Raw genomic sequence first — 13,414 nt, 5'->3', positions numbered from 1 at the left:
CCGGGTACCTACTTGTTTTAGCCCTTGATAGTCTGAAGAAAAAGGCTTTATTCTTGCTTATCCTGGCTCGATACTCACACCTGTGAAGCAGGTAGTGTCATTGTCTGCATTCTGAAGAGAAGGCATTGAAAGTTAAAGAAAACTTAGCTAAAGTGCTCGGAAAGAACAGGAATTAAGATTTAAACCCAGCAGCCTAACTCTAGACTTCGGTGTTGAACAGAATATCTAGCACACTTCTTCCCAAGTTATTTCATGTTTCCCAGCCCTAATGTCATCATCCATTTATAAAATTGGGATAATAATAGTATCCATATCTTAGGATTGTTGGATGGATTAAAGAAGGCAGCAAATGTGAAACTTCCAAAGATGGTGTTTGACACATTGTAAGCCCTTAATAAAAATAGCCTATAATCATGCTGATATATTCTACTCTTATCCAAACGTCTTTTTTTTTCTTTTCATTCTAGTCATCTGATGTTGTTTTACTTCGTTATACTTAGACCCCTAAACTATAGCTTACCTCCACATTTTTCTTTGTTCATAGAAGAATTCCCTTGTATAATTCTCCTTAACATCAAACAAAGTTATACTTTGTAAAGACAAAGTATCTGCCATCTAATATGCAATGCACCATTATGTTTAGTGAATGAGTGGTTCAAGAATATACTGTAATGGTAGGAGTTGGGAGTTGGGTATGCATTTGTGTGAGTGTGTGTTTTGAATTTCCAAAAGAAAAGGCTCATTGTCTTTGAAGCACAGAGTTTTGGGGAAGACTATTAATAAATGATTTGTATGCATGAATTAAATTCTAACATGTAACCCATGTAAGTAATCAATATCACCTTGTTACAATACCCAAATCAGTAAATTTCGATGACATTTTATAGCAAATAACTTTATTTTTTACTTTTTTCTTTAAGCCATGGGAATGTTTTACTCTTTTTCCTTACAGGTTTCTAGAGATTTGCCTGAGAAACAAGGAGAAATTGAGGCACACATAAAAGACCTTGGACAGCTTGAAGAGCAGTTAAATCATCTGCTTCTGTGGCTGGCTCCTATTAGAAATCAGTTGGAAATTTACAGTCAACCAAATCAAACAGGACCGTTTGACCTTCAGGTAGGGACTTTTTGCTTTAAATCTTGTTTTCCAAAAGAAAGGCAGTATCACTGATTCATTATCATAATCATCATTGTTGTTATAATAACAATCATAATGATAATAATAATTGACTAGCATTTTTTGCTTTTTCTTACAGCATTTACTAGCAATAATCTATTGATTAAACATATCACTAGAATGTCTTCATCATGTTTGTTACCATGATCTACTTCCCATCCCTACTTTAATTGCACTTAATGTACATGTGTAGACTGCTTCTCTAAAACTAAAGTTGTTTAGGAGATTAGGTGCCTACCAAATAATGTATAGTCTCTTTAGTAGACATTAGAAACCCCTCTCAGGCTGACTCCAGTTTATGTCTGTATCCTTTCATTCTGTCAACAACGTCCCTTTATATTCTAGCCACAAAAAATTGTATGGTATGTTTTGATGCATGTGGTTTCATGCCGTGTTTTGTGTTCTTGATCTTCTTTTCTCTCTCCCTTAAATGTCTTCTTTCTCCTTATTTGGCATGATGAAGTTTTCTACATCCATCAAGACTGAATTCAATGTCTTTGCTTCTTCAAAACTTTGTTCCATACCCCCAGTAGAGTAAAAAACGCTTTTAGGATTGCTTATAAACCTCTGTATCCATTTCCCATAACCTTTGTACATTGATGGACACTTAAACTGTACAGACTCGTCAAAATCTTCTTTGAATGCAGAGGGCATCTTCTTACTTTACTCCCTTACCCCACTCCTTTCTCGACACCTCCATCTCAGGGCCCAGTGTATGGTAGGTACTTACATTTTTGAATCAAAGAAGAAAGGTGGCAACCAGACACCCAAATTGGCAAAGAGGTGCCACGGGTAAGTCTAGTGCTCCAGGCCAACATGCCAATTGGATGCCACCATCTTCTTTTAGCATCTCTATGCACATTGATTGTCCCTGTATTTTCTCTCTTCCCAGGAGCATATTCCAAAGATTTATCCCGACTTGATGTCCTACTTTGCATCTCCTCTGGGTCAACAACATTAAGTAGCTAATCAAATAAACCAATTAAACTGAAATCTCAACCTCTTGATTAATGTAACGGTGGGCACTTTCAGGCTAAATAAGGAAGATGTTGAGTAAAGTTTTTTGTTTTTTGTTTTTTAATTCACTGACCCCAAGTTTTCATTTCCCTTGTTTTCCAGGATTATTACAACCTAATGTTTTTAATCTCCACTAGGTGCTGTTTTGGGAGGAGATAAGGCAAGGACGAAATGAAGCGTGAGGATATTCTAGAGAAGAAGTCAAAGTTTAAGAAAGATGGGCTTGAGTGAGATTAAGGAAAGAGAGAGGTTGAAATAGCTGAAGTGAGTTATTTTGCAAACTGCGCTCCGCTACTCTTACCTTACCTTCTCCTGCCATGTATGTCTACCATTCTGTTAGCCGCCCCCACGCACAGATGATGCCACGTACATCGCAGGTAGATGTCGTTTCACCCCTGCAAAGCCCAGGCTGCTCATCCAGCGTCGCGGTCTTCCATTCAAGTCTGACGATTAAGGCCAAGTCACAGTAGGCTTTACCAGAATGAATTTGGCTGGCTTTAAGAAAGCGTACGGGTCAGGGAAAGGTAAAGACACAGCTGGAACAATGACGGCACGGTAGAGGTCTTGACACTAAGCCGTGGCTTCTCCCGCGCTAGCCACCCTGCCTTCGCATTATGTGTAGACGCAGAGACAAGAGTGGGAGAATGCAAAGCCACGTCATCATTCAGAGATGCCACCAGTTCTGGAATCCTTTCCGTTTTTTCACCTTGCTAGTACATGGTGTCCTCCGAGGTATTTGACTTCTGTCCATTCTCCAGTGCAACTTTATCTCACAATACTCATTGTTCGTTACTCGGTAACCTCAACAAAGAAGTAGTTACTTAGTCCAACAGACGATAACCTCGGCCAGATTCTCCTCTCAGTGAAAGAGCAAATATGATCTTTCAGTGGGTAGCAGGAAGGGGCACGATGGATTGTGTAGTTCAAATTAAAGAGGTTTGATATGAATTGCAAATGTCCTGCAATATCTTTTTAATTTTTTAACATGTTTTATTTATTTTTGAGACAGAGAGAGACAGAGCATGAACGGGGGAGGGTTAGAGAGAGAGGGAGACACAGAATCGGAAACAGGCTCCAGGCTCTGAGCTGTCAGCATAGAGCCCGATGCGGGGCTCGAACTCACAAACCGCGAGATCGTGACCTGAGCCGAAGTCAGTCGCTCAACCGACTGAGCCACCCAGGCGCCCCAACATCCCTTTACTTTTGATGCATCCTTTAGTGAAAATGAGCTTCTTCATTAAAGTAATGAAAAATATATTCAATATTAGCTATCTCTGTGCATGGAATATATTGAATAGAAAGGATAACAAAATCTGCCACCACAAATGGATGTTGTTGACGCAACCAAAGTGACCTTACTCCCAGTCGAAACCCCCCACAGTGGTTCTCAAATAGCAAAAATTCGCGTTGGGCATTTGTTTGTCCGTGGCCCGTAGGTTTGTGCCAAATTAGGTCCCTGCAGTTTAGAGTGAGAGCTCCTGTCAGCTGTGCTCTCACTGCTGTGCATAGTTTCAGGGAGTCATGATATTTGCCTCCCGCAGCCTGGTCTAAATCGAGGGGAGAGGCAGCTGCTTTTTCCCTGGCGGTAAAAGTCTTTGGCTTCAGTCCTCTGTGCATATCTTGAGCTTCTCACCTCTGGAGTGCAGATTTCAAAAATATGCCCTTAGCCTTTTTCTTTTGCGTGTGGCTCTATCCGAGGCAAAAACCCCTAGCTGGTAATCAGGAAATAGTGACCTATGTGAATAATTTACTAACTTACCTAGTTCTTTATCCCTCTTTGTCTAGCTTCTATCTAAATTCACCATCTGATAAATGATTTATTAAGATTGCTTAGCGTTCTGCTGTAAGATATGTGATTTTAGGCTGTCCAGCCTGCTATAGCCCCCTACTTAAAGAGATTAAACTTCTTTTTTTTCCAGTTCAAGAAAGATGGGAAAATGGGCTTCACTTCACTTGGAATTACTGAAAGCCAAAAGCAGTTTTTAAACGCTTTTGTGGAGTCCGTGCCCATTTTTTAATACAGAGAAAGAAACTCTTCTCTAACATCTTAGGAATCGGTTAATGCCAAGAAAGTCGATGTGCGAGGAGCCTCCATTTCCTAACTTTAAAGACATTTTCTTTGTCCACAGTAGCCATGGCTACCTCTGAAACAAGGAGCCTAAGGCCTTGACATCCAGGTCATTTGTTTTCTCTAGTCAAACTCGGAGCACCTGTTAGAAAAATATGTACTACCCTCTGTGAGCCTCAGTTTTGCCTGCTTGGCACTTCATGCTTATTGATGCAATGCAGCTAGCTGTGTAATGAAACCCAAAGAAAAAAAGCCTTAAGGGCTCTGTTCTAATGCATTGTTTATGCTGGAGTGAAAATTGACTGCACATCGCTTGGTTTGTGCAATTTACTCCTGAAATATTCCTATTCAGGAAATCCTGCAAATAGCAATATTCATCTTGAAAATCACCTCACAGAACCCTTAGCAAGCTGAGGAACATAATCAATGAGATCGTGATGTAGAGGGTGAAAATGAGGCGTAATCACAGCCCTTTCCCTTCAGTCAGCCCGCTAGAAGGCACGCCTTTGACTTTGCATTTTCAAATGTACTCACAATTCAGACATAAAATATGTTGATTTCAGATTTCAGAAATGATAATTGAATGCTAAGAACCAGGGACCACGTAAAATTTCTATAAGACGTCTTATGTTTTTAATCTTTAATTAATGCTTTCAGTAATGAGCTGTAGGTATGCTATTTATCTGACATAAAACTGCCTAACTACTGCTTTCTAAACTTTTTATTAATATATGAGAGACGGGGACACATAATTTTATGTTAAGTCTTACTGATGGAAATACTTTCACATTGAAAACAGGGAGGGTTTTTTTCTTCCCCTCAAGAATGACTTTGCTTCTATGGTCTATAGATAACATCACATACTGGTAAGCTGGCTCTTCCTTCCCATGTAAGCAACTTAATTGCCCATAATGTCAAATCCACACAGAAAACTACCAAGGGACGCACCTGGAGTGACTGAAGGATAAAGTACCACGTGAGCGACATGAGCACCAAACCCTTCCCTTTCTCCGCATGTGCTCATGTTGCTGTGTTGTAAAAACAAAGAAAAATAAAATAAAATCATATATATATATATTATGTATATGTATATATATGTACATACATATGTATCTATATACATATGTACATACATACATATATATACATAATATATATATAAGTTATCTGGTTATACATGTGTGTATATATAATATGTATATATATATTATATATACATATATATATATTATATATATGTATATTACATATGTACATATATACACATAACATATATATATATATATGTTATCCAGTGCTATACGTGTGTGTGTATGTGTATATGTATATATATATATATGTGTGTGTGTGTATGTGTATATGTATATATATATGTGTGTGTGTATGTATATATGTATGTATGTATATACATATGTATATATGTATGTATATGTATATATATACATATACATACATATGTATATATGTATGTATGTATATACATATGTATATATGTATGTATGCATGTATATACATGTGTATATATGTATGTATATACATATGTATGTGTATATATACATATATATGTACATGTATATGTGTACATATTTGTATATAAACATGTATGGCACCGGATAACTTAATAGACAAGGAAGACTTTATTCATGACTGAAGTCAACTCCACTGAAACAAAGACAGGAAAGATTTTAATCATTGGGATGAGCTAGTGTTAAAGTAGTGGAGGACATTGGTGGGGACATTGGTCATTGTGATTTGGTCATCTGTGTTTGCTAATTGTCACTTACTGAACATAGGCTACTCTCCTCCCTCCTCCTGAGACTGGTAGACATGGAGCCTTCCTGATATTTCTATTTCAATGGCATGGCTCCCAGGTATTTGAGGAAGACATTCCTAAGTTGTAGAAAATTTACCTCTTAAAGAGGCAGAAAAAGGAATTTACGATGGAAAGTTTTCTGAAGTAAATACACTAAGGAAAGAGAGTTCAGGCCTGTAATTAGGAAGAAACCAGCCTAATTCTTTTGTCAACCTTAAGAAGAATGTTAAGGCCATCTTCATTAGTCCCCTCTTTTGTCCAAGGGAAACCAGGTTTCCTAGTGAACAGCTGAGGAAAGCTACTTCGTGTCAATTATTTCTGAAACTTTCTGTTGTTCAAGGACTACTCGAGCTGAGTCTGAAACTTCATGGTAGAGGATTTTGCTGGATGGTATGAGCAATCAGGTATTTAATGAGGGATATTTGCTATGGCAGGGAGAAGAAAAACAAAGATTAATGATTGGAGCAGACTATAAACCCAGTTTCTGAATCCAGAGGGCAGCCAATTAGGAAGATTCCTAAAGGTTGGGCTGGAAACGTCTTTAGATGGTAAAGTGATAAAGGCAGTGGCCATTTTATCACATTTTGAATGTTCTGGGTGACAGCACAGACATCAGAGAGGTTTTATAAGATTGTCCACAGTCATAGTTATTTCCTGGAGCCGAGCATAAAAGCTGTGGGAGTTCTGATAAACTTCCTGAGTGGCCCATATAGCAGCTCCGGGCAGGAAGGTTGTCCATACATAGTGCGCTGTGCTGATGAGTCCTTTGAAGTAGATATCAAGTTGTCCAGCTTCAGCTCTCAGGATTCCTTTAGAGCCTGAGAGGAAAGTTCAACTATAGGACCATCTAGAATCTCGATAGCGATCTGGGTAGTCAGCTTTTAGTTCTCAGTGATGCCAAGTCAGGAGAACAAGAGAAAAAGTGGGAACATTAGTTTGGAGAGTTGTAGCCAGATACTGAAGGAAACGAAAGGAATAGAAAATTGGATAAGGACAGACAAAATGTGTAAGACAGTCCAATTTGATCTAGGTAACACTGCCATGTAGTTTACAAGGAAATGCGAAATAATCTGATAACCCACATGGGTGTGCTACAGTTTTCTATTGAAACGTAATTTTTGTTTCTGTACAGTCACCTCCCTTTTGATCAAAGGTACTCCCAGTAAGACTATTCTTGTTTACCCAGTAAAGCTGGACTCTGTTTATGCAGGTGAGACAAGGATAGTAGTCGATGACACAGGCCTTTGAAACTTTGTTTTGCCCTAAGTTCTTATAAAAAATCTCAGATATGACTTTTAAAAGATTAGAAGCCAAGAACTTGCCATCAGATTTTACCTACAGTACCTCTAGATTGGGATGAAGTTTTCTATTCTCAAAGCCCTCAAAATATCTGTTTCCTGAGCCTGTCAGGAAGTGACCCTCCTTTTTTGCCAGTAAGACTAGACATCCCATAAGCCAAGTACCAGGCTAGTTTCCCCAAGAGGGCTTTGTAAGTGTTATTTCCACAAAGTTTACTGTGGTTCCTTAAAGGTGTCTGGTCATATCTGATTTTATGTACATCATTCTCAGATATGACCTACCAGTCAAAGCCTTGGTTATATCATCAATTTTCTCCATTATGTCTGGTTACAAGAAAGATAGATTCTTACTAAGTCTGTCCAAATAATTATATTGCCATGAAAATAATAGGAGTTTGTGAACTCTGGAGGAATCAGGCAGGGAGAAAAAAGATAAATGTTTCATTTCTGTTTACAAAAGTATAATCTACTGAATTGTTCTGAGTTAGAGATAGCTTCCGGAAAAAAAAAAAAAAACAAAAAAAAACGAAAAACGAAGTCCTTATATCAAGAAAACAGGGGGCGCCAGGGTGGCTCAGTCAGTTAAGCATCTGATTCTTGATCTTGGCTCAGTTCATGATCCCACGGTTCGTGGGATTGAGGCCCATGTCAGGTGTTGCGCTAACAGCATGTAGCCTGCTTGGGATTCTCTCTCTCCTCTCTGCCCCTCCCTCTGCTCATGCTTGCTTGCTTGCTCTCGCTCTCTCTCTCTCTCTCTCTCTCTCTCAAAATAAATAAATATTTAAAAAATAGAACACTAAACCATCAGCAATATTCTAAACGAAAGCCTTAATCAACTCGTCCTTCATCAGTTCATTCAATTCTATGTAATTGATTGCTGTTTTGCTGGATCTCAGGTCAGCAGTTTGATAAACCCATCAGCTTCTTCCCTGGAGTTCTGGAAATCCCGACTCAGCCCCGGTGGTGTGGTGTTGAAGTTATTTAAGCAAAGCTGCAGAAGCTTGCACCCTAGAGTACCTGGAATAGTGCTTTCCGTGGGTCTCTGTGATAGTCCCTTTTTGTTGAAGGCAAGCACTTTAGCCTGCCACTGATGACACGCACTTCAGGGAAACCTGATAGTGAAACAGCTCTCTTTAAATGATAAAAAGCTTCAAAGAGCCATGGTTAAAGATCTGAGGAGAGTTCACCTAACAAGGGAATTTAGTTGTTTCTGTGGCATACATCATTTTCGAGCAATGGCTGGAATTATGACGGACGTTATACTGATTTCTCGTGACTTGATACAGTTACTGAAATATTTATGTGAATAACATCTGACCCATACAAATGACTTCTGGCAGGTTAAGCATCTCTTCTTATCTGATGATGCTCTTTATGCAACTCAGTGTATCAAATAAACCTATGTCTTTCTTTAGATATTAAGAGGGAACAAATGTGAGATTTTCATGTCCATCCGAGTTCAAGATTTCATTTAGGGTTTGAGTGGTGCAAGGCAAAATATCGAAGGTTGTCAAAAATGTGAAAACATTTTGAACACTTGGTTACATAGGATCATGGGTCATTGAAACAGTGCTTGGCTACCTATTTAACCGAAGTGGCAGTGAAAGATTTCAAAAATAAATATAGGAGGTAACATGATTGTAAAAGACTGGTTCTTTCAAAAGTGCGGTGATTCTTAAATAATCAAGGACATGACAAAATCACTGTAAACACAGGAAATTACTCTGGTAAGACAGAATCATTGTTGCTTACCTGAATTATTCAGAAGGTAAAGAAAAGGCTTTTGCAATCTCTTATTAAGAAAAAATCAAGGGGCACCTGGGTGGCTCAGTCGGTTAAGTGGCCGACTTCGGCTCAGGTCACGATCTCACGGTCTGTGGGTTCGAGCCCCGCGTCGGGCTCTGTGCTGACGGCTCAGAGCCTGGAGCCTGTTTCAGATTCTGTGTCTCCCTCTCTCTGACCCTCCCCCATTCATGTTCTGTCTCTCTCTGTCTCAAAAATAAATAAATGTTTAAACAAATTAAAAAACAAGAACAAATCAATAATCCAAGAAAATTTTGTCATTTTAATGAAGAGAAAAATGAACTTTAGTTTTCCACTAATATACTGTTGATACTAAAGCTCATTTTTAAAAAGCTTATAAATAAACCCATTGAATCATAGTCCTCTTTGATCACATGACACAAAATTCCTGTTCCACAAACTTTCTACAACTGTCTCTATCCCTTCAGATTTTGTCCTACATTTTTCCTCATCTTTCTTCCAGAATAATCAGTCATTTCACTTTAGGAAAAAAATACTCTCTTCTTGCTTAACAAAAACACATGCTATATACCTTGCACATGTTGCATAGTTGTTTTTCTCTGACCTTATTGTTTCTAGAAGTTTCATTTATATGCATTGATTATACTTTTTAACCATAAGTAACTTCTGTTTCTCGGAGAAAATAGGAAGCAAATAAATATGAACTGTCATTTACTAGCATTTTGTGGGCTAGCAAAGATTATGAAAGCAAGTTGAGGTTACCTGCTCAATATGAAGGCTAAGAGTTTTCATCGGTCTTTGTGGAGGAGATTCTTAAGATTTTCTTTGGACTTAATATGTAATCTTATGGAGGCTGTGGACTAAAATTTGGGTGAGTAAGACTGCACCAAAGGGCTATTCTGGGTATGTCCAAAGCCCGTCTGAGTGCATAAAATAACCTTTGTTTCCAGGCAGTCTTGTCAGCTGCAGGTGATTACTTTTGGGTTTCCTAAGATCCTTGAGAGTCCCCTATCAGGGCAGGGAGCGTAAAGCTCATAGTTGGGTTGAGTAACTGGGTTGGGGAGGCAACTCTCTGGCAGGGGTGGACAGAGAGATGGAAGATAAGAAGGTTTTGAAAGAGAATAAATCAAAGAATTCAAGGGAGCTGATGGAAAGTCCAAAGGTGATAAAAGGAAACAATAGTGGAGGCGATGAGAAAGGAGAGGCCCTAGATGAACCAGCGTAGAGAGATCATGTGTTTCCACAAAAGGCCACTGAAATTCCAATTATCTTTAGTTAACTCATGCCAACAAGGAGGGAAGTGGACAACCCCACAGCTGTTCTTTTCAGAGGAAAATCAGAAGAGTGAGAATTTCCCGTAGGGAAGAGAGGAACCAAAGTAATAGCCACAAAGTAAGAACACCAGAGAAAGAGCGCTTTAAATACCAAAGAACTGAAGTTCAAGCAAATGACATCTTGATGAGAATTTAGTATGTTCTAACCCATTTGTCGCTTTCAAAGAAACAAAAACAAAATCTTGGCCTCTAGCCCATTATCAAGAGTCAACTGTCCTTAATACCATGCTTCCAGAGACTGTCATCTGGAGTGCCGGAGTTTCAGTTGGACTCACCAGTGGATCCTCAGTCAGGAGTGTGGTCGTTGTTCACATAATTAGCTTTTTAGAGGTTAATGTCTAATTCACTCTTAGGGAGATAATTCATATGCAATGAGATTATCACATTCAAATAGTTACTCCCTTAGATAGATACGTACTAGCTCAGGATAAATTAAATAAGGTAACTAATTTAGTTGTGGGGTTTTTTGTTGTTTTTTTAAAACACTTATTTGTTGGGGCGCCTGGGTGGCGCAGTCGGTTAAGCGTCCGACTTCAGCCAGGTCACGATCTCGCGGTCCGTGAGTTCGAGCCCCGCGTCAGGCTCTGGGCTGATGGCTCGGAGCCTGGAGCCTGTTTCCGATTCTGTGTCTCCCTCTCTCTCTGCCCCTCCCCCGTTCATTCTCTGTCTCTCTCTGTCCCAAAAAAAATAAATAAATAAACGTTGAAAAAAAAAAAAAAACACTTATTTGTTTTTGAGAGACAGAGAGTGACAGAGTGCGAGTGGGAGAGGGGCAGGCAGAGAAGGAGACACACAATCCAAAGCAGGCACCAGGCTTTGAACAAGCTGTCAGCACAGAGCCCGACATCGGGCTCCAACCCATTAACAGTGAGATCATGACCTGAGCCAAAGTCAGACGCTCCACCAGCTGAGCCACCCAGGCGCTGCATAGTTGTGTTTTAAGGGGTGGTGTTGGAAAGGCAAGGAACAGAGGAGAGCACACTCACGCTTTACATCTAATCCTCTTTCCTAGAAAAAAAAAAGTTTTGGCGTTTTCTATTAGTTACATGAATATATTCATGGAATATGTCCTGAAAAAAATGTGGTAGAAGTTATTGGACAAAAAGGCACAATATTCTCATTTACCATGCAACTGAACACAGGTTTATTGGAAATTAAAAACTGCCCTGAATTTAGGCTGGTTTCTAGGCAAGACTATAAATCCAGCTCCAATAAAATCTTGATTGTTGGTTTCTGGATAGGTCCATGTTTTAATGGCATTAGACCTTGACCTATCTCTTGGAACACTGGGATCACAATCTTATCTTACTTTCACACCCACCTGTCAACTCCAAAAACCATTCCTTAGTTGAGGTAACGTGGAAACGGGGAGAGAAACACAAGACCCAAGTTTTGGTTCCAGTTCTGACACTTACTAGGTTTATGTCACTGATTAACTCACCTTTCTTAACCTGATTTTCCTCTTCATTAAAATGAAAAATTGAGTCCATTTCTCTGGGACTCTATTAGATTAAGGTACAACTACAGTGTGAACACATTTTCCTAAAATAATAAGAAAAGATGGTGAAAATCACCTTTCTTGGTATAGCTGGAATTTTGACAAGAGCCCCTAAGAGGAATAATTAGACTTGCAAAATACACCACCCGTTCAAAAGAAAGTGGTAGGTTGCTACCAGAAAACCAGTCCAGAAAAGACCGCAGATAGTCATGAGATTTTCATTGTTCGCCCTACCAAACTGCCCATATAAGGAGATTGTAAACTTGAGAAGTTTCTTGAATTGAGAATTCCTACAACATAAAATTCAAGTACGACTAAGATTTTATCAGCTAAGAGGAAACTGGTGTGGTATTTTACTATTTGCTTCACGGGGGGGGGGGGGGGGGGGGGGGAGTGTACTTTTCTTTCTCCCCTGCCAAGCCAAGGAGGAAGACTCACGAAAACCTCTACTACAATGGTATGCAGACCATTCTGCTTATAAAACTCTCAAAATTGGGGCGCCTGGGTGGCCCAGTCAGTTGAGTGTCTGACTTTGGCTCAGGTCATGATCTCACAGTTGGTGGGTTCAAGCCCCACATCAGGCTCTGTGCTGACAGCTCAGAGCCTGGAGCCTGCTTCAGATTCTGTATCTCTCTGCCTTTCTGCCCCTCTCCTGCTTGTGCTCTGTCTCTCAAAAATAAATAGATGTTAAGAAAAAAAAAAACCTCTCCAAATAGTTTAGAAAACTGAGTATCCTCCTGAACATTCTAAAGTTGACATCTATTTTCTCCTCTGGCATATTGTAAATATTGACATTTAAAAGGTGTTACATTACTCTTTTGAATATATCCAGTAGACTGAAATTTACCATAGCAATTTGATATCTCCCATCATCCTCTTGAAAAAATATACAAAACAAGCTCATCTTTAAGTTTCATATCATTTTTATTCTTTCAATTATATTTCCATTCTACTTCCCTAAAGCATTATATTTTAATGTAATATATATTTATGCTCTAAAGCCTTTTATTAACCACTCTATCTTACTTCTGTATGACAAATATATCTATGTGGATTTAAATACAGTTTTTAAAAAATTTCTCTAAGTATAAGGCTCTAAGTATTTTTAAAAATCCATTAGAGGGGCGCCTGGGTGGCGCAGTCGGTTAAGCGTCCGACTTCAGCCAGGTCACGATCTCGCGGTCCGTGAGTTCGAGCCCCGCGTCGGGCTCTGGGCTGATGGCTCAGAGCCTGGAGCCTGCTTCCGATTCTGTGTCTCCCTCTCTCTCTGCCCCTCCCCCGTTCATGCTCTGTCTCTCTCTGTCCCAAAAATAAATAAAAACGTTGGGAAAAAAAAATTTAAAAAAAAAAAAAAAATCCATTAGATTAAGTTATGTATATATAGTTATTGTATAGTAAATAAAAATACTTAGTAATAATCAAATTACTTAAATATATATAACTTC

At 39.1% G+C, this 13,414-nt stretch overlaps 1 protein-coding gene across 2 annotated transcripts in view; it reads left to right on the top strand.

Moving 5' to 3' along the window:
* The window catches only part of DMD (dystrophin), a 1,630,689-nt gene that overhangs the window by 903,183 nt on the left and 714,092 nt on the right, over positions 1–13,414 (top strand). For both annotated transcript variants that reach the window (XM_047076051.1, XM_047076052.1), the window contains exon 43: positions 953–1,117. In XM_047076051.1, coding sequence (XP_046932007.1) covers positions 953–1,117 — 165 coding nt within the window. The remainder of the gene's footprint in view (positions 1–952; positions 1,118–13,414) is intronic.

Source organism: Lynx rufus, unplaced genomic scaffold (genome assembly GCF_022079265.1).
Source record: "Lynx rufus isolate CCGP_SWC_20201006 ecotype Redwood Valley unplaced genomic scaffold, mLynRuf1.p SCAF_14, whole genome shotgun sequence".
Lineage (NCBI taxonomy): Eukaryota > Metazoa > Chordata > Mammalia > Carnivora > Felidae > Lynx > Lynx rufus.
Note: the sequence above shows the minus strand (reverse complement) of the source record. Positions and strands in the feature narration are given on the sequence as shown.